Source organism: Mustela lutreola, chromosome 6, assembly GCF_030435805.1.
Source record: "Mustela lutreola isolate mMusLut2 chromosome 6, mMusLut2.pri, whole genome shotgun sequence".
NCBI classification, from domain to species: Eukaryota; Metazoa; Chordata; class Mammalia; order Carnivora; family Mustelidae; genus Mustela; species Mustela lutreola.
In genome coordinates this window covers 2,743,756-2,770,808 of record NC_081295.1, presented here as the reverse complement: position 1 = coordinate 2,770,808, position 27,053 = coordinate 2,743,756, and the positions used below count along the sequence as shown (strand labels likewise).

Below are 27,053 nucleotides of genomic sequence, written 5' to 3'. Positions count from 1 at the left end.
GCACCTGGGTGGCTCAGTGGGTTAAGCCTCTGCCTTCTGCTCGGGTCATGATCCCAGTGTGCTGGGATGGAGCCCCACATCGGGCTCTCTGCTCAGCGGGGAGCCTGCTTCCTCCTCTCTCTTTCTCTCTGCCTGCCTCTCTGCCTACTTGTGATCTCTATGTGTCAAATAAATAAATAAAATCTTTAAAAAATAAAAATAAAAATAAAAAAGAACAGCACTCTTTAAAAAAAAAAAAGATAAGAAAGCTGACACATGTGCCTTACACCTGTCAGAATGACTAAAATCAACAACACAGGAAACCACATGTGTTGGCGAGGATGTGGAGAAAGGGGAACCCTCTCACACGTTGGTAGGAATGTAAGGTGCTGCAGCCACTCTGGAAAACAGTGTGGAGGGGTGCCTGGGTGGCTCAGTCACCTGAGTGAGTCACCTGACTCACCTGACTCAGTCACCTGAGTCTTTGGCTCAGGTCATGATCCCAGGATCCTAGGATCCCAGGGTCAAACCCCAAATCGGGCTCCCTGCACAGTGGGGAGCCTGCTTCTCCCTCTCCCTCAGCCTGCTGCTCCCCTTGCTTGTGCTGCTTCTGTCAAATAAGTGAGTAAAATCTTAAAGAAGAGGAAGGAGGAGGGGGAAGAGGCGGAGGAGGGCGGTAGTATGGAAGTTCCTTCAAAAGGTAAAAATAGAACCACCCTGCAACCCAGCAATTACGCTCCTGATTCAAAGGAATACATGCCCCCCAATGTTTACAGCAGCGTTATTTACAATAGCTACATTATGGAAACAGTCCAAGTGTCCGTCAACTGATGAAGATATGTGTGTGTGTGTGTGTGTGTGTGTGTGTGTATTACATGCGTGTCTCTCTCTCTCTCTCTCTCTCTCACACACACACACACACACACACACACACACAATGGAATATTACTCAGCCATAAAAAATACGAAAGCTTTCCATTACAACAACATGGGTACCCCATGGATGGAAAGTATTATGCTAAGCAAAATAAGTCAGAGGAAGACAAATACTATATGATTTCACCCATATGTGGAATTAAAAAAAAAACAAAACAAATAACAAAGCAAAAAACAAAAAGAGAGAGAGAGAAACCAAGAAACAACTCTTAACTGCAGAGAACACAGTGATTGTTACAGCGGGGGGCTGAGGGGGCATGAGGGACTATCGGCCGCGGATTAAGGAGAGCATTTGTTGTGATGAGCACGGGGGCCGTATGGAAGCGATGAATGACTTTATTGTACACCTGACGCTAATATAACATTTCGTGTTAACTGGAATTAAAATAAAAAGTTAAAAAAATGAAAGCTGACATACGGTAAACATAAGGGACTTAAGCAAGGTCACTGACAGACAACTAAAAACCAGGATCAAAGCCCAGGTCTTGGTGATTCAGAATAACTCAATAATATTGCCGGTTACAGGGCGCCTGGGTGGCTCAGTGGGTTAAGCCGCTGCCTTCGGCTCAGGTCATGATCTCAGGGTCCTGGGATCGAGGCCCGCATCGGGCTCTCTGCTCAGCAGGGAGCCTGCTTCCCTCTCTCTCTCTCTGCCTGCCTCTCCATCTACTTGTGATTTCTCTCTGTCAAATAAATAAATAAAATCTTTAAAAAAAAAAAATATATTGCCGGTTACAGTCTAAAACATTTTCCAATAAAGATAAAAAAGTAGAGGCTCTGAGCCATAATTGAGACCATGCTATATGTGGGTAGTAAATAAGCTTTCGAAGCCCATTTTTCCTGCCTCTCTGTGTGCATTCTGATTGGGTACAACCTGTATTTGACCATTCCCAATGTGGGAGGCCGCCTGTGAGCTGATGGCCTCTCTGGGGAGCTCTACCCAAGGTCTACCCCAGGTCATCAGATCTCATGACAACCTCAGCACCGGTGAGCTACCCCCGCACACGTTATGGCGGGCTTTCCCAGAGCCCAGCACGGCGGGCGAGGACTTCACACGCTCATCCTTTCCTTCACTGGTGCCTCGTACCCTGTGTGTTAATTGCTCGTCCGATCGACCGGCCTCCCCCAGGACAGATACAGAGAGAGATCTTGTTCTGGCCTGAAAACGCTGTTTTAGACACAGGGTGAATAAGAAAGCAAGACGAGTGCAAACACTCTCCAAACAGTGTGCCAAGCCCAATCAGAATTGGTGTTTTCCAAGGAAAATGGAATATTTTAGAGGTAGAGGCCACCAGCTGGGAGACGCCGTCAGAACCACTTGTGTTTTCTTCCTTGGACGTATCCTTCCTTCCTTCCGTTTTGAAATCCCGGAACGGGTGTAACAGCGTCTCCTGACACAGCCGCACGGTGCGCAGTTCAATCATCTCTCTGAGGTCTGAGCGTGTTGTTTGTTCACGGCAAAGAAAGAAGAGATTTCCTGAAATGGAAGTTTTGACCAATTTTTTTTTTGTTTTTAAACAAAGCGAAGGGAACTCAGCAATTGTCTGTGAGCGTTAAGCTTGATCCCAAACAGACTGGCGCGCGCTGAGTGTCCTCTTGACGGTGCAAACTCGAGAACACACGGACTGGCTCCAGCGCAGGCTGCGGCTCCGGTTCCCAGCTCGGGAGCAGGCGGGTGTCTGGAAGGAGGCGCTGCCGCCACGGACCGAGGCCTTCTAGGTCTTGCAGCGGACCCTTCCCCTGAAGGGAACCCGTGGTCATGGCCTCAGGACCCCCATTTCTAACCAAATATCCCACGTGACACACGGGACCTGTCCGAAGGCTGCGGCTCTGCGCCTGCGGAACGGTGGACCCCGGGCAGGTGTCGGGGCTGCGCACGGAAGGCGCCCGCGAGAGACCGAGGCGGGACACCGTGCGGGGGCCGCGGGGAACCACGCGAGGCCAGCCTGCCGCACGAGAGGGCCGGCACCGGAGCCGGGTCCCGGCCGGCGTTCCCGCGGCCAGGCCGAGCCCACCAGGAGGCACCAGCGCTGCTCGAGGCCCAGCCCCGGCCCTGCCGCTAGGAGCCCACGGCCTCCTCCAGGACCGCGGTGTGCACGGGTGTGCACGGGTGTGCACGGGTGTGCACAGGTATGCACGGAATCCCGGAGAAGAAGGGGCATCCCCAGCTCTCCGCAGGGAGGGCGTGCGGGGGCCGGAAAGCACAGGGGAAGGGAAACGGCCGAACGGGGGCGGGGGAGGGGGGCGGGGGGGTGTGCTGGGCAGCAGAGGCCCAGGGAGGCAGGAACTGATGCGCGGGAGGCGGGGGCTGGGGCGATCGGAGGGTCCCCGGCTCTGGCAGCGGACACCCAGGTTGCAGAAGGCCTCCAACCCCAGGCTGACCGCATGTGCCGCTTACACAGCCTGCATCTGCCCGCGCTCCGCCTTCAGGAACTGCACCTGACGGAATCCACTGGAAAGTGTTGCCAAGGAAAGCAACATTTCTTAGAAAATCTGCTACTCTTTCCATTAATTCATCAAGTATTTATTGAATGCTGCGCATTTTTTTTTTAGACACTGGGGATATACAGAAAACGCAAGACAGTGAGAAAGTCGCTCTGGGGAAGAGGAGAGAGAGACACTAAATCGGAGAACAAATTACGTAGTCTTTTACTACGTAAAATAGTAGAAGGTGGCGAGGGCTAAGAGAGAAAACCAAAGCTGGCGAAGGGAATTAAACACAGGGCAGGGCAAGGAGGCAGTGCAGAAAGTTCGGACAGATTTCTCAGGGTGAGCCTTCTGAGGAGGGAAGGAAGCGGGGCGGGGGGTGGCAGTAGGGCTCACTGCGGGAAGGGCATTTCTGGAAGAGGGAACTGCACATACAAAGGCCCTGGGGTGGAAGGCTTAGGGGGCACAGGGCACCAGGGTGGCTGGAGCAGACAGCTAATGGGGAGAAAGCTGGGGGCCTGGAAACAGGCAGCTGAGACCCCAGACGGAGTCCACGGAATGTCATCAAACCGCAGGGTGAGGACCTGGCTTTCCAAGACAGCGCAGCGCCATCAGTACATCGACCTCACTGTTGAGAAGTTCATTCACAAATTCTGGCTGCTTCCACGCCTCATGAAGGGATTTAACAAGTCCCAAACGTTACAAAGTCCTCTGGAGTCCTCCTGACGCATGAGGAAGCCTCTTCTAGAAAATCCGTAAAAGAGGGAGCCCGTCCTTGTGCTCACAGTGAGACCCCAGGTCCCGGGAAGCAGCCAGGCCTGCGGGGCATAGCAAGCCCACCTTAGGGAGGTGGCTTTCTCTTAAGAACAGTCCCTGGGACAAAGCGTTTCCTCACATGGGAGTTTCGTGTGCCTGTAAATGACAGTGGGGGCCCGGGATGCCCCGTCTGGGTCCTGTGCCCGGACAGCCCTGAGATGACGGGGACGCTGGATGTGAGCACTTGCGTCCCGAGGGTCCTGCAGGGCTTTGCAAGTGGGCCCTAAAGTGCCACGGTCTGGAGTGGGTCATGAAGAGGCCTGGGAAAGGTGGCCTGTCTTCACTTTCACATCGACGGGACAGACAGCCAGGTCCCAGGGGCGCCCCTATGCTCCCTAAAACCTGCCCCGCGGCTTTCACCAAAAAAAGCTGAGTCCGCTTCACAAACATGAAGGCTTCTTAGGGAACGGACCCACCACAAGTGCATTTGGCAAAATGGCATCAACTTGAAGCCTGAAGTGAAGTAAATTGCAGTATTTACAAGCCAAGGCAAATGTTCAAAGGGAGGGCTCAGACACAAAGAACAGATGGCGGGGGAGGAAGCCAGAGCGGCTTTGCCAACACCCACAAAATGCAGATTTTTTAAGTGCCTTGAAGGCTGTTTATGGTCTGAGCACCCAGGAACCAGCCCCTTGGCTCAGGGAAGCTCTCTTTCGGCGTCCACACTGCGTCCTGGACGGGACCCCGTGGACCATGTGCAGACCCCTCCTCGGGAGATGCCTTTCTCGTGAAACATCACCTCTATCTGGTAAAAGGCAGTCACAGTCTTTCCGCTTTGTTTTACAACGTGAAAGGGGAGGAACTGTTTGTGGCTGATGCTCAGAATGAAGAAAAATGGAGAAAAAGCCCCCCCCAGTCACACTGTTTGCTTCTGGGGTGGTTCAAACCCTTAGGGATCGTGGACCCACAAAGATGTCTTCAAACGTCCCATTATAGGCATCCCATAAAGAGCACGGTGCTGTTTTTTGTTTTTGTTTTTGTTTTTTTTCCATTTTAGGAACATCTTTGCAAACATGACTCTAAATCAGGGCCTCCCTGTGCAGTGCGGTTGGTGCGGGGTGAGCGTAAGTGCAGGTGGGGGTGCGCCTTTGGGAGAGCGAAGGGGACGGGGAAGCACTGAGCTGCTCGCAGTCAGTCCGGGAGAGGATGAGGGGACGACATCAGTTTCACTGACGTTTTCTCATTAGCTGTTACTTCTCATCCCTTAGATACTTTCTTACACTGAAATCATTTTTTTTTTTAGAGAGAAAGAGAATGCTTGTGAATGGCGGGGGTCGGGGGTGTTGGGGGAGTTGGGAAGGGACAGAGGGAGAGGGAGAGAGAGAGAATCCCAAGCAGGCTCCACATTCGGTGTGGGAAAAGATACGTGTGGAGCCTGACACAGGGCTCGATCTCATGACCCTGACAGAGATCATGACCTGAACCCAAATCAAGAGTCTAATGCTTCACCGACTGAGCCCCCGAAGAGCTCCAATACTGCAATTATTTTTAAGGAAAAAAAATTAAATTGCACCTACATCATCACAATGAAGAATCACTCTACCACTTCTTCTAAAACCCAAATCAAGTTGCAGAACAATAAATGCTGAAACATTTACCAAAGTAGGAGTCGCCTGAGGAGTTGGTTCCTGTCTTTCTCCCTCACAGAATCTCTCGGTGCGTTCTCTAAGGGGATTCAGTAGACGAATGGGGGCGCGGATGGATGATGACATTTGACCAAGTTTAGAAGTAAGCACTAGCACTTCAGAGACGGACACCCTCAGGTACAGGACAATACACTCACGGGAAGGACAGTGATAATACACTCCCGGTTTCATCTGCACAGAGAAGAGACTTTCACATACACAATCTCAGCACGCACACACACACACACACAGGCATGCACACACACAGATAGACGCACCCAAACACACACACACACACACACAGATTCTACAGATGATATCTGCAGAAGGAATCACATTTTCCACCACATTGAGTCCAGGTTTAATTATCAAGTTGATAAATAACCTTCAGATTTCAAGGCCACACAGAAGAGTCGCTTACCCTGGGAAGGGGCTGCTGAGATCCCTCCTGGGCTTGGGGTGGATGGGCAGCTGATTCCAAGGAAGAGCCCCTAACCTGTAAAGAACATCCAGAGGTCAAGTCCCGTGAGCAGCAACTCCAGTGGACAGAGCCCTCATCGGACAAAACATTTTGCAAAAACAAAACACCTCTTATTTGGAGATGTTATGTATTTTGATATTTCTGGAGTGAAAAACATACTTTTACATATATATTTGGTAATTCAAATAACTATCCCCACTCGAATAAATACAGTCCTTCTATCGGCCTAGATTCACACATATAACAATGCCTGCACATAAGGCACCAAAAATGTATATAATTTTGTAACATTTTTAGAGGAAAATTATTTTTTGTTTTTGAAAATGTCTTTTTATGTCAATATTAGTGATTGACAAGATTTGTAAAACATAGCACTAAGGATCCAAAGCTGTATTACTTATTGCTCCTCAAGAGATCTAAATATGCTTTCAGCACAGGTTCTGGCCAAAATAAGAGTGAGCTGACAGGCTGTCAAGAAAAATAACTTATGATTAGAAAATCTGACCACATATTTTTTGTAATTTCAGATTCATTAAAAGTGTGCAAAGTCAAATTAGTCTGTAGTTGATATAACGGTGATTGTTTTATCTTTGCATTTTTGAAGTTTGAGAAGTTTTATTATTCCCCATAAACCCACAACAAATATCGCTTCCATTTAGGTTTAAGTAACATGAAGATTTCAACAATGAGCGTCTACTAAAACGGAGTGTGTAGATATGTGGGTGGGCTGGTAGTTTGCAGCTAAACTGTGAAGGCTTCGGCACCGAGAGAGAGAGGAGACAATGGCCAGGTAATGGTCTCCCAAAAACACATTCCCACGTTCCTATGTGCCCTTGACATTTAGACATGCGAATCCCTCCTCACTACGACCCTGGATGAGATGTCACCGTGACATGTTTTTTTCTTTCATCTTACTGAAAACATGAGCAGATATCTCTCCAGTGGTATGACAACTAAGGGTCCCCTCCCAGACTTGAGGGCTCTGTTGTTGAACAAAGTGCCAGGGACTAAGCTTCTGGAACAGCGGTGGCATCTGTGCTGCTCTGTGAACAGACTAACTTTATGTTGGGGCCTAATCCACCACTTCCCGCCAAACAAAGGCGATTAAAGGGAAAAAATCAGCACTGCACATCCATCAAAGCTAAAAATATGTTGCTGCCATATTATTCCAATATATTTTTAATCTACAAATTGGTGTATCTTTGTTTACCAACCAGAAGACTCACTTGATAGGAATTCACAAGTTAACAAGGTACCAGGGGAGATGACAGATTGACAGGTTGAGGACTAGTTCGTTGGGAGTGAAGGAACTTCTCTGGTAGATCCTGGGACTGAACAGGCCCAGCCTGGGCTCCCTAGTACCGCCCATCAGCAAGCACGGGCCTGCCACAGTGTGTCCCTCATTGGGAGCGGCTGGCCCCACAGGAGGAGCCCACGCAGTCTTCTTCAGACAGCATGTTTGCTCTAAACGCAAAAGCTCAAGTCGGATCCAGGGCAGTACTTTCTGTCTCACATACTCCATGACTGATTGTGCTGTGAAACTCTCTTACCTGCACACATGCTTCTAAACACAGGCAGTTAGCTGAAGGCACGCATATGACTTTATCTGAATGTGCTTATGTATTTCTCCTCTACTCACTCAACAAATGTTCCTTGAGCTCTTCCTACTCACGGGCACTGCTCTGGGCATGGAGGACAATCGGGAACAAAAGAAAAGCTATGCCTGTCCGAGAAAATCAGTCCAGCGAAGGGAGGCGGACAGACAAACAAATAAATGGGTCTCATTGGCTCCTACAGCACACGGAGTCTTTCAAGGATGTTCACAGGAGCGGGCTGTGTCTCTGGCAGCCCAACTCTTCATCTTTGTGGCTGCTCCTGGGAGGACGTGGGATGGGTGTCCCCTCCCCTTGCATCTGGGCAGCCCTGTGACTTGCTTTGACTCACAGAATGTGACAGAGCGAAATTCTGGGACTTCCAACCCAGGTCCCAATAGGATGATCTGTTTCTGCTTCCTTCTTCTTAGAAGACAGTCACCACTCAGTAAACAGTGGCCCTGCCAGAGAGAGAGAGAAAACCAGAGAGAGACAGAGAGAGCAACAGAGACAGACAGACACAGAAACAAAGATAGAGACAGAAATGGAGGTAAAAAGAGACAGAGAGCAAGAGGCAGAGAGAGAGAGAGAGAGAGAGAGAGAGAGAGAGAAGAGGTCTACAGCCATCTTGGAGGGATTGGAGTCAGTCCAGCTCACAGCTGAATGCAGCTGCATGGTTAAGCCTTGGGGAGACCAACAAAAGAATCTTCTACCTGAGCCCCAACTGATCCTTACAAATAATAATGTCATTTGAAGCCACTAAACTCAGGGCACTTACTACACAGCAACAAATGTCTAAAACCCTACACAGGACTAGTCTGGCCCTTGTGTTAACACTAGACTCTATGGGTGTGTTGGAAGCTAAGGGCAATGATTTGGACAAGAGATGAGCCTGGCTTGGATGCAGGTAGTACCACCTGGCTCTGGAGTCCCCGGACTCTGGAGTATGTCTCCGTCTACACAGAGTTCTGATACAGGCAGAACTCATCTGTGGCTTCCCCTGGATATGTTCTGAAGGAAAGGCCCGCACAACTCTTGACATCATGTGGGAGCTGGGACAAAAGAGACAAGTCAAGACCAAAGTTTTGATACTTCATACCCGGGTACTTCATACTCGGCAGCTCATTCTTCCCCAAAGCAGCAGCACACACATCGTCCAAATTCTCCATCAGCAGGTGCACCATGTGAGAGGACAAGGCAGGTGCTCCCAAGACCCAGCAGAGGCTCCCACACTCAGTTGTGTGCCAGCACTGGGAGTGAACAGAGCTGTCAGGAGTCACCCATCCCCCAAGGATGCACAGGGGATTAGGAATTCTCTACAACTGCACGTACAGGTGCGGAGACCACGAGGCAGCTGCTGGGACCAAAAGACTCCGGACCAAAGACTCTTCCGGATCCTCAAGCAGTTCTGGGAGGTGAACGCCGGTGGTGGTTTCCTTCTGAAATCTGATCAGTAGATCCGGCCCTTCTCATTCCCAGGAAGCAGGTTCTGTTTATTTGCTCACAAAGGGGACACAACACTGAATGGGAAAGCCGTCATTGGGAAGAATTTGTGAGGGTAGCGTCCCAGGGACTCCAAGTCCACATTCATGTCTCCCTGGACATTCCTCCAGGGAGAACGGCCTTTGCCCGCCCAGGCAGCCAGGTTACAGATGTCTGCACAGGCGGGCACGCGACAGACTCCTGCCTGCAGCCCATCCTTGCTGCTCTGGACCCCTTCCTGGCGGCTCCCGCCCGAGCTCTGAGCCCAGAACCACGACACTCATTTCCAAGGACTCGAGCTGGGGCTCTGTCTGCCTCACGGAACCAGCTCCGTGACATCTTTGGTTGTCCCTCGGAGTCCTCCAGTCAGTCCGTGACTCTTACCTGGCACCTGCTTTATGCCCACGAACACGTTGCTGGGAGACAGTCTTTATTCCGAGTCGGAACACGGAGGTTCAGATCTGGAGCTTTGAAAACCGGTCGTCTGTCCATTCTCCGGCGTGCCGTGGCCGTGCCGGGGCCCTGAGCTGGCCGAGGGGCCTCCACAATCCCCCTTTTAGGAAATCTCTAACATTCTCCACGAGGGGTCACAGAGGCTCCTCGTTCCCGTGTTTGGCTCTCCTGGCGTCCCCTTCCTTACGCTCCGCCGAATTCCCCCGCTCACCTGCAGTGACGGGGGTCTGGAGCCTGACGGGCACCAGTTCTGAATCTCGTGCTGCGGAGGTGAGGAGACGGGTCCCCGGTCTCAGTCACCTGCCCGGCGCAGCAAGCTCTGAAGACAGCCGCGTGCTCCGACAGCTCGCTGGGATTCCTCCGTGGCGCAGGGGCTCTGCGCGCCCCGGCTGGTCAAAGCCGCGGAAGGAAGCCCACCGGGCATGCCCATTGTGTGCAGGGCACCGGCCAGCTCCTCCAGGAACCAGCGTTGGTCCCTGCCCTGTGTTCCGTGTGCCCGGGACCCAAATTCTAGGAAGTGCTAAACAGCCGACTCACACAAAAGCTTGTTCACCTCCCCCGGCTTCCCCAGGCCAGGCCGGTAGGAGATGCCCCTTAGCAGGTTCACCCCTGGATCCCAGGGGCTTGGGTTCGGGGCTAATGAAGTCCTAGCTAGCCTCAGTGCAGAGCAGAACAGCTTAATCACAAATGAATTTCTCACAGATGTGCCGCTGGTCACCCGGTTCCCAGCCAGGGCAAATCCACCCCTGCCAGGGAAGAACGAGCTCCGAGCCCAGGCCGCCTGGTGGCTTGTCAGGGTGCTGCAGCAAGGCATGGGTGCGGTCCCCACCGCTAACCCCAGCCTCTGTCCCCTGTGCAAGGTAGACAACACCTGCCTTCAGACGCAAGCCCTGGGGTCATTACTTAGAGTGGGGCAGGCCCTCTCTAGCAGACCCAAGAGCCAAAGGATTAATCCAGACCACAAAACCCTAAGCGGGGGCTCCTGCGGAGGGCCTGGTTCTCACACTCCAGCTGCATCAGAATCCCAGGGGCCTCATTACAGACAGACAACTGGGCCCACCCCAGAGTTTCACAGAGAATTTGCATTTCTAAGAACTTCCCAGTAGGGACTGAGCTGGTCAGGGCTCAGGCTGACCCAGTGTGTGGTAAGGGATTGGGTGTATGGTGTCTGATAACGGGGCAGAATCTGTCCCTGCACAGGCCCAGAACGTCCGGATTTGCTAATACTCCCACGCCCGTGCGGTGGACCATCTTCTCACCACTCGAGTACCGTGCCCTGGTCCCTGGTGCCGTGTCCAGAGGCGAAGGGGCTGGACAGAGGCTGATTTGCAGCAACAGGACTTAACGGGCTCGTCCTAGAGCTTCTGAGTGGCTTCCAAGCCGTGGAAAGCCCAGCTGCTCCGTCTCTGAAAGGCAAGGTCTGTGCGGAACTATTTGGTAAAATACAAAAGTCAAACCATGATAATAAAATAGTGTTTGGTGATCAGTGGAAAGTGAACTCCCGACATAATTCAACCAGCAACCTGACACCGGACTTCAAAGGGGGCAGCTCCCACCGCAAGACATTTATGCTCTGTGGCGAGCCAAAGCCCCAGCCCACTCTTCTCAAAGCTCCATTGTCTGAGTTTCTGGCAGGTGGCTAGTGGTGGCTCAGAGGGGTCCTATGGCCACACGAGCCTGAGCTGCCCCCAAACCACAGGACCTGGTTTCAGTATTTCGAAGGCATTCTTTCCAGGATTTTTGAAGTTCAAGTAATTAAAGCCGGGTACTGAAATTTCACGCAGCCCCTCGCACTGGCGACCATGGTCACGCACCCTCTTGGAGCACATTGCCGATAAAAACCACAACTCTGTGCCACATGGTTTTAGAAAGAAAATGTGAAACTACCCAGCCCAAACTGTCAATCTGGACACGCTGGAATCCACAGATACATCCCCCCCTTCCCCCACTTTTCTGTAATTTCCTCCACTGTGATTCCTCTAAAGCACGGCTTGTCTCCACTTATCTGTCTTCGCTGTTGACAAACTGTTGGAGCAATCACCTCAAATTCATTCTGGATGTAATTTCAAGTGGCACTTCTCTTTCTCCTGTTAAAAACGGTCTTGCCTCATTTCAGTTTTATTTTTTTCTCGCCTTTCTGTGAACACTCTCCTCCTTGGCCAGCTGAGTAACGATGTTGAGTCAAAGATGTGTTTGCCTTAATGCAAGCAAACCAAACAGGAGCTCCGTGGCCAACAGAGACCCAAGGGCCAGATAAAAGGCCAGGAGGCTTTCTCACAGCTAGGTGCGAGCTGCACCCACCGAGTTCCGCATTCACCTGAAGGGTCCTTCTGCAGAAAGGTTTCTGTGAAAATACTTCCAACTAGCAAAAAGCAATGATTAGGAAGGGACTGGCAAACTTCAGAGTCACATTATATCGTCTTTTTTAATTGGAAAGTTTAGAAAGTAGTCGTTTGATTTTCAACATACCTATCATCGTGTGTTCTATGGTTTGTCGTTTTGTTTTGTATTTAATGAAAACTGTTTTTAGAGCAGTTTTAGGTTCACAACAAAATTGAGAGGGAGGTGCAGAGACGTCCCAGAGGCTTCCTCCTCATCAACAACCCTCACCAAAGAGGTACGTTTGTTACTAAGGATGAGCGTACTTTGACTCAAAATCGATAGTTTGATGGTGTACATTCCGGGGGTTGGACATTCTGGGGGTTGAGTGACATATATTCAACGTTATCATATCAAACAGAATATTTCCACTGCCCTAGAACTCCTCTCTCCTCAGTCCATTGTTCTCTGTACACCCCCCATCAACTACTGAACTTTTCACTGTCTCCATAGTTCTGCCTTTTCCACAATGTCTTATAGGTGGAATCACACAGTATGTGGCCTTCACAGACTAACTTCTTTCACTTAATAATACACATTTAAGGTTCCTCTATGTCTTCTGTGGCTTCATAGTGCATTTCTTTCTAGCACGGAATCGTATTCCATTGCCTGAAGGGACCTCACCTACGGAAGGACATCTTGGTCGCTTCCAAGTTTAGGCAATTATGAATGAAGTTTCTATAAACATCTGTGTGCAGGCTTTTGTGGATGTAAGTTTTCAACTCCTTTGGGTAACTAATGAAAAGCATGATTACTGGATCATATGACGAGAGCGTGTGTAATTTTGTAAGAAACGGCCAAACTGTCTTGCACAGTGGCTGCACCATTTTGCTTTCCCGTCAGCAGTGAATGAGATCTCCTCTTGCTCTACAACCTTGTCGGCATTTAGTGCTGTCGGTGTTCAGGTTTTGGCCACCCTAATCAGTGTGTTGTGGTATCTCATTGCTTGATTTTTGCATTTCCCTAACGTCGTATGATACAGAGCACCTTCTCCTAGTTTATATCTGTGTATCTCTTTGGTGAGGGGGTCTCTTACAGTCTTTGGTCCATTTTTAAATTGGATTGTTTTCTTATATTCTTGAGTCTTATGAGATCATAAGATGTTTTAGATTATAGTCCATTATCAGGTGTGTCTTTTGCAAATATATTCTTCCCATCTTACGGATCGTCTTCTAAATTCTCTCGGCATTGTCTTTCAGAGTAGAAGCTTTTTTTGTTTTGTTCTGTTTGTTTTAAGGGAAAGAGAACACAAGTGGGGAGGGGCAGAGGGAGAGACCGAGAGAGAGAGTCTCAGGCAGGCTCCATGTGCAGCACAGAACCCAATGCAAGGCTCCATCCCACGATCCTGAGATCATGACCTGAACCAAAATCAAGAGTCAGATGCTTAACCAACAGAGCCACCTGGGCACCCCATAGTGTAGAAGTTCTTAATTTTATAAAGACCAGCTAATCAATTAGTTCTTTTGTGGACAATGCCTCTGGTGTTGTATCTAAAATGTCACCACCACACCAGAACGTAGAGGTTTACTCCTCTGTTCTCTTCTAGGAGTTTTACAGTTTTGCATTTAGATTTAAGTATAGAATGCATCCAGTTAACTTTCATGACGGGTGTACAGTCTGTGTCTAGATTCTTTCTTTTTTTTTTTTTTTTTTCATGCAAATCTCCAGCTGTTCTAACTCCACTTGTCGCAAAGGCTCTGTTTGCTCCATTGTATTGCTTCTGCTCCAGACTGCTGACACGACAATTCATGTGGGTCTGTGTCTGGGCTCTCTACTCTCTTCCCCGGATCACGGATCTGTCTGTCTGCTCTGCTCCACGACCTCACTGTCTTCCATACCGTAGCTTTCGAGTTAAGTACTGACGGAGGGTAGTGTCAGTCCGAGTTCTTCTCCTTCAATATTGTATTAAGTATTCTTGGGTCTTTCACTTTCTATATGGACTTCAGAAATAGCTTGTTGTTATTGATAAAATGCTGGTATTTTGCTTGGGATTGCCCTGAATCTACAGACCAATTGGAAGAACTGGTATCTTGACACTACTGAGTCTTCCTATCCAGGAACATGGTATCTTTCTCCATTTATTTCGTTCTTTTGACTTTGTTTGTCAGAACTTGGTAGTCTTCCTCATATAGAACTTATCCATATTTTGTAAGACGTATACCTAACTCTAATACCTAAGTATTTATTTCTTATTTTTTTTCTGGGTGTGTGTTGCAGGGATGCTACTGTAAAGGTATTGTGTGTGTGTGTGTGTGTGTGTGTGTGTGTGTTTTAAGGTTTTATTTATTTGTCAGAGAGAGTGAGAGAGACAGAGACAGAGGGAACACAAGCAAGGGGAGTGGCAGGCAGGGGGAGAAGCAGGCTTCCCAGTTGAGCAAGGAGTCCAATGTGGAGCTTGATCCCAGGACCTGGGATCATGACCTGAGCCGAAGGCAGGCACTTAACCCACTGAGCCATCCAGGCGTCCCAAACAATTCTTAAACTGCAATTCTCTTCCTTTTCATAGGATTTAATTTGTGTTGAAACCGGCCTTGATTGTACTTCTTGGTGATCTCTTATTACTTCCTCAGCTTGTCGAACCAGATCAGCTGTTTTTGTCTCTAATTCTGCATTCAAGCGCTTATATTCTTCCTCCCTGGCTACGAGGTCCCGTCCAGACGCTGCAGGTTGCTGAACGCGCGGCGGGAGTGGAGCGCCTGAAACGCTCCGTCTCCGAGGACCAACACTTCGCCCCGCCATCTTTCGGGACCACGGACGCTGTAACCGAGGCGGTATTGTGTTTTTAATCACGAAGTTTACTTGTTCATTCCTGGCCTATGGTAAAACAACGGACTTCTGTATATTAGCCTTGTATCCTGCAACTATACTCTAATGACTGATTAGTTCCAGGAGAGTTGTACTTGTATTTGATCCTAGTGAGAAAGCCTTGAGTTTCTCACCATTAAGTGTGAACTTAACTGTATGTTTTTGTAGATATTTATCAAGTTGAAGAAATTCCCCTCTATTTCTACTTTACTTAGAGGGTTGGTTTTTTTTTTTTTTTTTAATCATGAATGAGTGTTGGATTTTGTCAATTATTTCTTCTGCGTCTACTGATAGGATCGTGTGATTTTTCTTTTACAGTCTGTTGACATACTGAAATACATCAATTGATTTTGAAACGTTGAACCAGCCTTAGATACCCAGGATAGATCCAAACTGGTTATCGTATATAATTCTTTTTATGTTTTGGAGGGTATGATTTGTTACTATTTTGTTGAGAATTTTTGCATTTATGATTATGAGAGATATTGGTCTGTAGCTGTCTTTTCTTGGGATGTAATTTATGTCACTTTACTAATGCACATTAATAACGAAATTGGTGGACTGTTGCTCCCTGGTCACAAGGAAGGGCTTCTCTGTGCATCTGCTGCATGTTCTCTGGTGACTTTGTGCTGTGCCGGAGATAGGCATGGCAAGGTCCACAGGCTTTGGAGATAGGCTGGGTTTGGATTCAAGGTCCATGCCATGTTAACTGGGTGCCCTGTGCGAGTGAGTTGTTAATTGTCCTAAATTTCCACTTCTTTATCTGCAAAGCGGATTTACTAAAAAACAGCAGTACACCGTCTCGCAGGGTTTGTGTGAAGATTAATTGGTATAATCCAGGCGCGGCGCTGGACATGTCGTAGTAAATATGTACTGTTACTATTTTTGCTGTTCGCCCCGCCTACATCTTATTGCTTTAGTCTGAGCTAAGAACCCAGGGCGTCTGGGTGGCTCCGTCAGTCGAGCGTCTGAGTCTTGGTTTGGGCTCAGGTCTCGGTCTCAGGGTCAGGCTCGGTGCTCAGGGAGGTCCTCTTCCTCCTTCTCCGTCTACCCTCCCCCACGCGTACTTGTTCTCTCTCACATACATAACCCTTCCAGAAATATATACGCTTAAACCCTTTTTTTCCGTAGTGTACTATTTAATTAGGACACTTAAATTTAGCAGTGATTTTTTTCAATCTATAAAATAATATTAACATCTCCTAAAAAGCTATAAAATGGAAAACTCCAATTAATCATTACACATTAACAGGGGTGCCTGGGTGGCTCCGTCACTAAGCGTCTGCCTCCTGCTCGGGTCGTGATCCCAGGGTCCTGACTCAAGCCCCGCATCGGGCTCCCTGCTCCACGGAAAGTCTGCTTCTCCCTCTCCTACTGCCCCTGCCTGTGTTCCCTCTCTCGCTGTCTCACTCTGTCAAATGAGTAAATAAAATCTTTTTTAACAACTCATTACAGGGACGCCTGGGTGGCTCAGTTGGTTAAGCAGCTGCCTTCGGCTCGGGTCATGATCCCAGCGTCCTGGGATCGAGTCCCGCATCGGGCTCCTTGCTCGGCAGAGAGCCTGCTTCTCCCTCTGCCTCTGCCTGCCTCTCTGTCTGCCTGTGCTCGCTCGCTCTCTCTCCCTCTGTCTCTGACAAATAAATAAAATCTTTAAAAAAAAAAAAAAAGAAAAACTCATTACACATTAACAATTGTTTGCATGTGTAGTGTGGCTTCAGGTTTATAAACTAGCATCTATACTCAGTCTTCTGAATAGTTTTCTGTACAGTATGTTTGTTTTTCACATCCTGTGTTGTTTTCTAGTTGTTTTTCTCTCTGTATCCAGATGATTATACACTTTGAATTGGGAGGAACATTAGCATCTGCCTAAGTAAACTTCTCTCAAAAACCAAAATCCCTGGTGTGGGGGTGTGGGAAGGTAGTAGAACAGCGGAAAGGTGGTGGTGGTGCCCAGTTCAGGCTTACACACTTCCACGTTACACAAACAGCCTGGAGCAAGGGTTCACCTTTAGTCACTAAAAACACGCCATCTCATATTGAACGAAATTTACTTCTTTGTAACTCCCTCCCTTGGGCCCTAGTCTGGTGTCTGAATCTACTTGGGAAAAACATGAAATACACCTGAAATATGCTTTTTGGAATATGAAATAATATGAAACCCACCTGAGAACCCCACGTCTCTGAAGACGCTTACTCTCCCCTTACACGTGTCTTCCCAGGTTCAGGTAAACCTGTTTGCATCTCCCTAGTGTAGAAGTTTCTAGAGCTTTACTAACTCAGTCCAGCTTTTTTTTGCAAAGGGAACGACATTTTCATCTTTGCCTTAGAACGTGCATGAAATCCTGTAAGTACAGAAGCAGGACTGCTTCTGTACACATGCATGGGTGTGTGGACAAAGAGTGTGCTTTCAGCTCCTCTTTGAATAGAGGGGGTGGCCAGAGATCATTCGCATCAAAGACAGTTGTAATTTCTTCAATTTCTCCACAGACACTGAAGCCTTACTTTCAGGCAGATAGTGATTTTTTTTTTTTTCCCAAAAGCTCCACACTTCTAACATTAATTGAGAAAACCATCTTTCCTAGTTCAATATGTAAGACTTATCTTGATAGAAAGGTGTTAAATGGAACTTCTGAGTCTGGAATCATGAGGCCATGTGGTCTTCCCTACAGAGATGCCGTACATAAGACAAATGTTGGCTGCAAATTCAACTTTCAGCCATCTCCAACCATCTGACGAAGGGGCCCCAAAAATGCTACCCTGTCTAGCGGACTGAGAGCGATGTGCTCCTTGCACCCAGGTGCGAAGGGCCAGCGTTCCTCCACTCGTCCAGGAGGGCGCGCTGAGCGGTGTGCTGTGGCTGGCTGTGCCCCCAACGATTTTCTGGTCAAGGAAAAGTTCAGGACACAGCCTACCAGGTTGTTTAGAAAAAAGAATGATGCAATGATTCACAACAAAACAAAACATACTTTAAACAGCATACAGTCTTCATTTTTGTCTTAATTTAAGCGGATTTGTGGCAGGCACTTTCATGCTGGGTTCTGCTCACAAAATAGACGCCATCTTCACCGTTTCTAGAGAACTCAAGGGGCTGACGGCACGCTCAGACAGCTCTAAAGGAACAAACAAGGAGTTGGACCCAGATTTTCTTATGCCAAGGTGGAGCTCTCCCTCCACTACTGCTGCCAGGTGCAAATACGCAACAATAACACAAAATCCGGCACTATGAACCAAGGCAAAGGAGTTACCTGAGTGCTGAAATCTAACCCGTAACGTGCAGGCACAAAAATGCATTTCATAATATCCTATATTTCTATCCTAGATCCTTCTGTCCTTAATTTCCAAACTCTGCCATCTAGCTTTGGAATAACAGGCAAAACACCACTCAGGGGAAGGAATGGACATGCACAGAATAGCAGAGGAAGAACAATGGACCGCACCAGCCGAAAGAAACGCGCCCAACCCCTGGAACCCTAGCCAGTGACTTCAAGAGCCACAGCAGCTAAAACCAGCTCAGGAGACCAGACACACACCATGCACCGGGACAGGTACTCTCCTATCTGGAAAAGCAAACCGTTGCAGACCACGCTAAACCTGCTGTATATCAGAAAACGCCTTGGCTCAGGGTGCCTGGGTGTCTCAGTGAGTTAAGCCTCTGCCTTCAGCTCAGGTCATGGTCCCGGGGTCCTGGGATCGAGCCCCGCATCGGGCTCCCTGCTCAGCGGGGAGCCTGCCTCTCACTCCTGCTCTCCCACTCGCCCTGCTTGTGTTCTCTCTCCACCGTCTTTCTCTCTGTCTCTGTCAAATACATAAATTAATTAATTTGAAAAGTAAAAAAAAAAGAAACTCCTTCGTTCATTTTCATACTGATTTAATAGAATAAGGAACAATCATAACTTACTTTCTTCCTCTCCAAACCTGTGGAGAAAAAATCACCTCCTGGTGCTTTTGTTACTCTCCTTGTGCGCTTTTAATGGGTTTTATCTCCCAGATACAGTCTCAGGGGCAGGGACCATGACTGTCCTCTTTTAGGTCACCCAAGTAAGAAGCATTTGGAGGACACAAAGCATTACTTTGAGTAAAAATAAGAATGTAAACATGTGGGGTGCCTGGGTGGCTCAGTTGGTTGAGCAACTGCCTTTGGCTCAGGTCACGATCCTGGAGTCCCGGGATCCAGTCCCACATCAGCTCCCTGCTCGGCAGGGAGCTTGCTTCTCCCTCAGCCCTCTCCCTTTCATGCTCTCTCTCTCATTCTCTCTCTTTCTCAAATAAATAAATGAAATCCTTAAAAAAAAAAAAAGTAAACATGTTTGTTACACTCGCCACTTGGTTGAAATGAATATTTTAATTCTAAGTAACTAAAAATCCTGGAGCATAGGAAGCACACAAAAAATATTCCCTAGTGTATTTGAAACTGCGTGTTAGAAAATACATTTTTCATCAATATGAGAAACATTACCTCTTCCCTTTGATCGGCGTTGACCATCAGCCGAGTTTCTCTTGTCTTAGGAGCAGCCCAGGGTCTAGGAGTAGACACTGGAAAGAAATACTTTAAAGTTATCAAGGACTCACCTACTTATGTAGTAACACAATGAAGCATTTGATATTATAAATTTCCACTACCTTATATATAGAATAAAATATGAATTCACATCGGGATACATTGCTTAATATTTAATATCAAGTTTAACATTTGAGTAATAAATTCATCCTTTTGGCACAAAACTGGAAATTTACAGTCCTTTCTTTCAAAATTTATTCTGGTATTTCCATATTTAATACTATTTTTTATATGCACAAGTGCTGGTAGATTTTTTTATTTATCACTGTATAGAAATCAAAAATGGTATCAGGATGTTTCAATCCTTAAAATTCCAAGAAAAACTAAACTTATTTTGGTAGAGACAAAAAACACATTTTATATGTAGCATTTAAATATTCCAAAATTTTGGCAAACAGCATTTGTATTTGGAACAAGGTCCTGCATGTCCCAGAAAATGTTACTATTTTCCTTTTGTGAATGTTTATGAACAGGTGGCTAACTTGACATCTCGTACGGAGGTCTAGTCTCACGACTGCAACAGCTCTATGATTACAGGTGATGACAGATTTCCATGTGTGGGATGCCTCATCACATGATCTATTAGGAAACACGGGACACTTGCTAATGGTGGAAAGAAATGTTCTGACAACAGATACCCCTCCCTACTCACCACAGAACCTCCCTAGGTCACCTGCACACGTATCTGCTCTCAAGAGTGAGAACCATTGTTTTGATTTTTTTTATTCCTTCTATCTCTAATTTAAAGCCTTCATTCAGATGTCCCGGTTTCTGTGTGCACTCAGAAAGATCCACAGTCTGTGAGTTCCCAGGCTTTAAGTTCCGTTTACGTATATAATTGGGCAGGTCAGCGTGAACAGCCAGAAGCCATTCATACCCCCAATGACAGGCTCCAAACTGTCCGTCCTTTCACTGGGGGAGCTCCGGCCCTTCACCCTGAATTCCCAGAGGGAGGCGCTTTCTCAACAGGCTTCCCACACCGCCCCACGCTTCGCTCTTTGGGAGTTCCATGGGCACATGAAAAAGTGACGGGCCCTTTTGCTCCAACACACCTCGCCACAATTTGCCCTTGAATTTTTCTGTTCTTAAAAAAAAAGTTACTTTACTAACAATGTTTAAATCTTCTCTGGAAGTTGACTTTCTTTGTTAAATGGGTTAAATGCACAAATCATGGAAGCAATCTGCAAGTTGGAACAAAACATCTTTAGACATTTTTATGAAAACAGCACATAACAATATTGGGGGTAAAGTGAAAGATCACATTGTCTGTAAGACCCAGAGCACAGGTTAGGGAAGAGAGTCTAGAATATTCACGCGAGGTAGTAATGTGAATGCATAGTTAATAGGAGATGGTGCTCACCTAAACATATTTCGTGTTAGCATTTTGCCCAAAGGAAAATGGGTAAATATCAGTGGGTCATGTTCCCTGAGTACCAGCACCGCCTACACCAGTGCCTGGCATGCTGAGCGTTTAAGGAACGCTTAGGCAAGAATCCAGGAGGACTTCGGTCACCCTGGAGCGCTACAGACCTCAGAGAAGGTAGCATTCATCTACGGACCCCATGAAGCTCTTCCATGGGCTTCTTGATCCAACCCATCCATCTGAATGCACCACAAGCCACCCAGCGGCGTAGGCCGGGTTTCACGCACTCTCCCCTCGCTGGCGTCCCGCACAGGTAACAGCTGTGCTTCCGTAAGCGTCCGTGATACCGCTGGGATGAAACCCACGGTGGGGTATGACTGCTGTTACGGGACTCGACAAAGTAGATTTAACTCACAAAATTTCTTGCAGCCCTGCTTTAAAATCCCATGTTCTCACACCTCAAACACTTTTTGAGAACGCGGGCTTTTCATCCCCCGGCAACTTATCACATGTCTTTGCGCAAAGGACTCAGCAAGAGGGACACGCCCAGCATTTATCGAAATGACTTTCCTCACTCTGGTGAGAGAGGCCGCCCAGGTCCCAAGGGAAAAAATGTGCAGTGTTCTGACTCCGCGATTTGGATTTGGTTCTTGATGATTGCTGTCACGGAGGTTAGTTCACTAAAGGAAATATCAACCCCATAAGTACAATTTTACAGGGCCCATTTATTTAAAAAATTATACTGAAATCAACATAGTTTCAAAAACACCCCACCTGTAAGGTTAAACTAACCGGAAGGCAGATGACATCACTACTTCCCAGAACTAAGTGCTAAACACTGAAAACACTTATCAAAATCCAGAAGAAACAAATAGGAAAAATACACACTTTTAAATTTTATGTTCTAGAGCTTTTGTTTGATTTCTGTTCCTCGGGCTTCCTCCTGAATCGGCTTCCAGAACTCCTCACAAGGGCTCACGCTCTTCAAGGGTCCGCATTTGGCCGGCTCCTTCGGCAACTCTGTAATCTTATTTTCAGAGAGAACAATAATTGTATTTCAGTGATATTGTAGTGGCAAATTATGAGTCAGCAGATAATTAGGACTTTAAAATTCCATTTCTAAGCCTCAGAGTCTAACACGTGGACACTTGACAGGTATCTAATTAGGAAAGGGTTTTTTTTCAACAGTAACTTCTGACCCGGCAAGAGTAATACCTTTGAAAGTCTTTGTCCCTAAGCTCCAGGGGCTCATTTGTATTTAAGAATTAAAGGGAACAATTTGAAGGGAAGTGAACTGTGCTTTTTTTTTTTTTTTCTTTCCTCCTTCTCTTTCTCCTCCTCCTTCTGTCCTCAGTGATAGCAGCTAGGAGCTGACCTAGGAGACTTCTTTGGACAAGCAGGGGAAGCAGAAGAGAGCCGTCAGGACGAAATGGAGAAAGAAGAGAAAGAGAAAGAGCCTTGAGAGCTGCGAGAGGAAGTAGATCAAGAGAACTGTCTGCTACAATTCCATTTCTAATTCCATCTCCCTTTGCCGGGGGACTTTGGAATTACCACACCCTATAAACCAATTGTCACCTAGAAACAGGCCGGCGTGGTAATAAATGACGCACCAGGAGTCTCCCCTCCTCTAAATGTCGTCTCTTAGAAACTGGGAGGGCCTGTCACACTGATAAGGCCTGGTTCGGTTGATAAGCAGAACTGGATACCTGGAGAAGCTTCTTTAGAAGAAGAACTAGTTAGCGCAGAGATTTTTAACTCTGGGGTGGATCCCCTGTGTTCCCTTCAAGGAGAATCAAGTCAGGAAGTGCGGGGCTCTAAAGAGATTGGGGGATTTTGGGGGGGGGGATGATGATGATGATGATGCGAATGTAACTGACGTCAGCACAAGTCACACAATGTCTTCCGTCCAGTTTCTAAAGCAGCTCCTCACTAGGTGAGGTCGATCTGGGCGGAGGCTGCGGTGGCCCCCCGGGTAGGTTCCCTCCTCCCTGGGCAGGAAGAGCTTTCACCCGCCGAGGCTGCTGCTGGGGCTCCGCCGGAACAGAACGGCCCTGAAAAGACAGGGGCGTCCGTCGTGCGCGTCATCACTTGTGCCTGCGAGGGTACAGAAAGCAGCCCCTCAGGGTGTAGGGGCTTGGGGGGCATGGTGTTGGGGTGTCCCCTCCTGACCGCCTTTCTGCGTCTCACGTGTCCCTGAGGGGCTGATGGGGTCTGCCATTGCTTCCACCTACGCAGGGCAGAGGGGCTGCAGGGTCCGGGCCCCCCAGTTCCTGGGTCGCACATTTGCGAGGGGACACACGGAACGCTGCGGCAACGGGCGTGCCTGTCCAGGGCTTCTCAGCCCCGCTCCCAGCTTGCCCTCAATCCTACTGGGGAGGCGCCGGAGCGCGAGGTACGTGCGCGCCGGGAATGGGGGACACTTGGGGAGGCACCGGCAGGGCCACGTGTGTGCCCCAGCTGCACGCCCGGGCGCGCTGCGCTGCGTGGGGCGGTGCGCGGGGTGCATGCAGGGGTGCGGAAATGCCAGTTATTTGCGGTGCGTGGAGTGCAGGGCGCGGCGCGGCGCGGAGGGGGTTGGTGCCGACGAGGAAGCCCGCAGGGTTGGCGCTGCTCCGGGCCCATGCAGGGGGCGGTGAAGTGGGGGTGTCCGCGGGGCGCGGGGTGCATGCGGGGCGCCGGGAGGTGCGCGCGGGGCGGGGGGCGTCGGGGGCGCCTGTTCACCCCCAGGAGCAACTGCAAGGCTGGAAAGGAAAGTCGCCGCCAGCCCGCGGTTCAGTAGCGCGGAGACAAAGGCGACAACAAATGACAAGTAAACATCCAGCCACAGGAAGCCATTAAGGACAGTGGGTGCTAATGAGCGCGCAGCGGGGACCGGCGAGGAAAGGCCGCGGGCCCGACCCGATCCGCCCGGAGCCCCGCTGGCAGGCCGTAAACCTGCGGCGCGCTTCTGTCCCGCGTTCCCGTTGGGCCATTAGAAGCCGCAGTTACTCTCATCCCAATAAGAAGACTCAGGGGTAGAAAGAGAAGATTGGGGTTCTGTGATCTGGCACATCCTCACGTCCTGGGGTTCTGTGATCTGGCACATTCTCACGTCCTCCCCCAACTAGCCGCGTGTGAACACGAAGCTGTGAGTATCGAGTCACTTTCCAAGGAGTCTCATGAAATAGTTTCTCGTAAAAGATCAACTCTTCCGAATAACCAAATGTCCCTTTGCGCTCCCTTACATTTTAAACTATTAAGAAATTTGTTTTCAAGTAGCAGTGGTCAAGCAAGGCCACTGAGACTTTGTGTCTGACCTATTTAAGATACTGAGAGCTGGTTTTAATTTCTGGAGCGAGCTCTTTCTCAGGAAGGCGGGATCGGGATTCAGCAAATACCCCTGGGGCAGGGGGGGCCGTCCTCGCGCGCGGTCCCCGAGCATCGCTGCCCGCGGCCACCCCCTCGGTGGAGGACCCCAGGGCAGCGAGAGTCGGAGGCCCGCAGCCCACCCGGTGCAGCCGGCGCGACCACTGCGGGCCTGCGGGCGGGGCCGGGAATCCACAGGTACCGGACCACACACAGAGATGCGCTTAGGAACTTAGGGAGCTCTGCGCAGGCACTGCCAACAGAGTGCTGCCTCTTAAGCTTGTTTACCTTAAACATTTGAGAAAGTGAGTGGGAAAGTGGTTCAGAGTACATTTCATTTCAGAAAGTCGACTTCAGAGGCTTGGGCACGCAAGTGTTGCCAAGCATTACCCAAGACCTGGGAATTATTTCTTGATGATTTCTTTATCTGCGGTGTTCCCTTTTGGAGAAGAAGAGAATAAACCTAATCAAAAACATATCTTTATAGATAACCTACGACAGTGTAAACACTGATGAAGGTTTAGAGAGACAAACAAATCATTTTAAATAATCCCAAAAGGAACTTCAGTGTCCCGGGACATCTCCCCACAGAGGCAGTCGCGTCATCTAGCTTGTGCCCTGCCATCTCGGTGACTTTTTCTTGGTGAAAATTCAAGTGTGTTCTCATTGTTATATTTCTTGTTAGGCTAGGCTGATTAAACCTTAATAATGGTATCGCCCTCTCCCACTGATTCTAACGAGCTAGAAACCTGAATTCAGAATAAAAGATATATGCTCCATAAGTATGAATATATTCTATTCATTATTCTTAGTTTTGAACCATTTCCGATCCTGGCACTAAACTCCTCCTAAAATAAAGTGGGTTAGACGGCACCTCCAGTCCCTTCTGAGTCTAAAATTTTAAATTTCTGCATTATTGTGTTTTAAAAATCATGTTCATACACGTGCATGGCTGTTTAAAACGACGTTGTTCAGAAGGGCTTAAGATAAAAAGCATCTGACTTCGGTTTCAGCCCACTCCGACCCCCAGCCGACTCCACAGAAATTTCAACTTGACCCACTTCTGTTAGTAATGATGTTTGCAGGAGTCTAGTCCTGAATAGAACCACCACCAGCCCAGGAAGAGGTTTGAAGCCTTCTGCTCTCTCTCTCTCTTTTCTCTTTCTGTAGATGTATAGAGAGTGTGTTTACAGCCCGCTTTCCCTTTCACTGTGAAGGAGTGACACCTCTCAGAAGAAAGGAGGCATCCAGGGAGAATCTCCTTGTGCAAACCTGGAGTCCCCTGGAAGATCTTCCTTTGTCTTGAGTCATAGCTCACGTGCAGCACCAGGCCCCTAACTCCTCAAGACCCCGAACTTTACCCTTGACTAGTTTCCCGCGCTCACCGCTCACTGAGAGGCAGCTTCAAGTCAAGGAACCACAGTGGCTTGGAGAATCTAATTGCTGGGAGCAGTTTTAACCCTCAATAGTCAGGAATGGTAGTATCTACATACCGAGTGGGCCAGATTTGTTCATTTCAAATCAATATTTTAGGGGAATATTTCCCCTATGAACACAGAAATCTACAAATATAAAGTTGTCTTAGAGATACTCTTAGACCATGACAAGTTATCCAAAATTTGCTTTGGCTACTTGGGGTCTTTTGTGGTTCCATACACATTTTAGGTCTGTTTGTTCCAATTCTGCAGGAGAAAAATGTCATTGGAATTTTCACAGGGAAGCATTGAATCTGTAGATTGCTTTGGGCAGGGTGGACATTTTAGCACTATTCTTCCAACCCATGAGCATGGACTAGCTTCTCATTTATTTGTGTCTTCTTCAATTTCTTTCATTAATGCCTGGTAGTTTTCAATATACATGTCCTTCATCTCCTTAGTTAAATTTATTACTAAGTATTTTATTCTTTTTGATGAAATTGGAAGTGAGATTATTTTCTTCATCTCTCAGAATTCATTATTAGTGCAGAGGAATGCAAGAGATTTTTGTGCATTGATTTTGTCTCCTGCAACTTTACTGAATTCTTTTATTAGCCCTAAGATTTTTTTGGTGGAGTTTTTAGGTTTTCTGTCTGTAATACTGTGCCCTTTCCAAATAGTGACCATTTTATTTTCTCCTTTCCAATTTAGATGCCTCATTTCTTTTTCTTGCCTAACTGCTCTGGCTAGGACTTTTAATAATGGTGTAGAATAAAAATGGCAAGAGTAGGCATCCTTGTGTTGTTCCAGATCTTAGAGAAAAAGCCTCCAACCCTTCACTGAATATGATGTGGCTGTGGCTTGTCCTATAAGTCTTTTATTATGTTGAGAAATGTTCCTTCTATAACCCTTTGTTGAGAGTTTTTATCATAAATGGATGTTCTATTTTGTCAAATGCTTTTTTTTTTGCATCTTTTGAGATGCTGATGTGATTTTTATCCTTTCCTTTGTTAATGTGGTGTATCACACTGACTAATGTGGGAGAAATCCTACTTGATCATAGGTTATGAGCCTTTTAATATATTGTTCAATTCAATTTTCTGATATTTTATTGAGGATCTTTGTATATATTTTCACCAGAGATATTGGCCTGTAAGTTTCTTTCCTTGTGACCTCCTTGTCTGATGTTGGTGTTGAAATAACGCTGACCTGGTAAAATTAGTTTGGAAGAATTCCTTCTTCTCGTTTTTAGAAGAGTTTGAGATACTAATTCTTCTTTGAATATTTGGTAGAAATCACCACTGAAGCCATCTGGTGCTGGATTAGGGCTTAGTAAACATTAATTGCTGCTCATTCACACCTAGGATAAATATAGACTTCAGTATTCTTTGTAATGA

At 47.8% G+C, this 27,053-nt stretch overlaps 1 protein-coding gene across 2 annotated transcripts in view; it reads right to left on the bottom strand.

Moving 5' to 3' along the window:
- The window catches only part of LOC131833378 (uncharacterized), a 73,473-nt gene that overhangs the window by 32,824 nt on the left and 13,596 nt on the right, over positions 1-27,053 (bottom strand). The window contains exons 2-5 of one of the 2 annotated variants that reach the window (XM_059176570.1): positions 22,774-22,947; positions 21,785-21,923; positions 19,432-19,508; positions 6,205-6,279 (exon numbers count right to left, since the gene is read on the bottom strand). In XM_059176570.1, coding sequence (XP_059032553.1) covers positions 6,205-6,279; positions 19,432-19,508; position 21,785 — 153 coding nt within the window. In that variant the 5' untranslated portion in view covers positions 21,786-21,923; positions 22,774-22,947. The remainder of the gene's footprint in view (positions 1-6,204; positions 6,280-19,431; positions 19,509-21,784; positions 21,924-22,773; positions 22,948-27,053) is intronic. The other variant, XM_059176569.1, reaches the window with a different exon arrangement.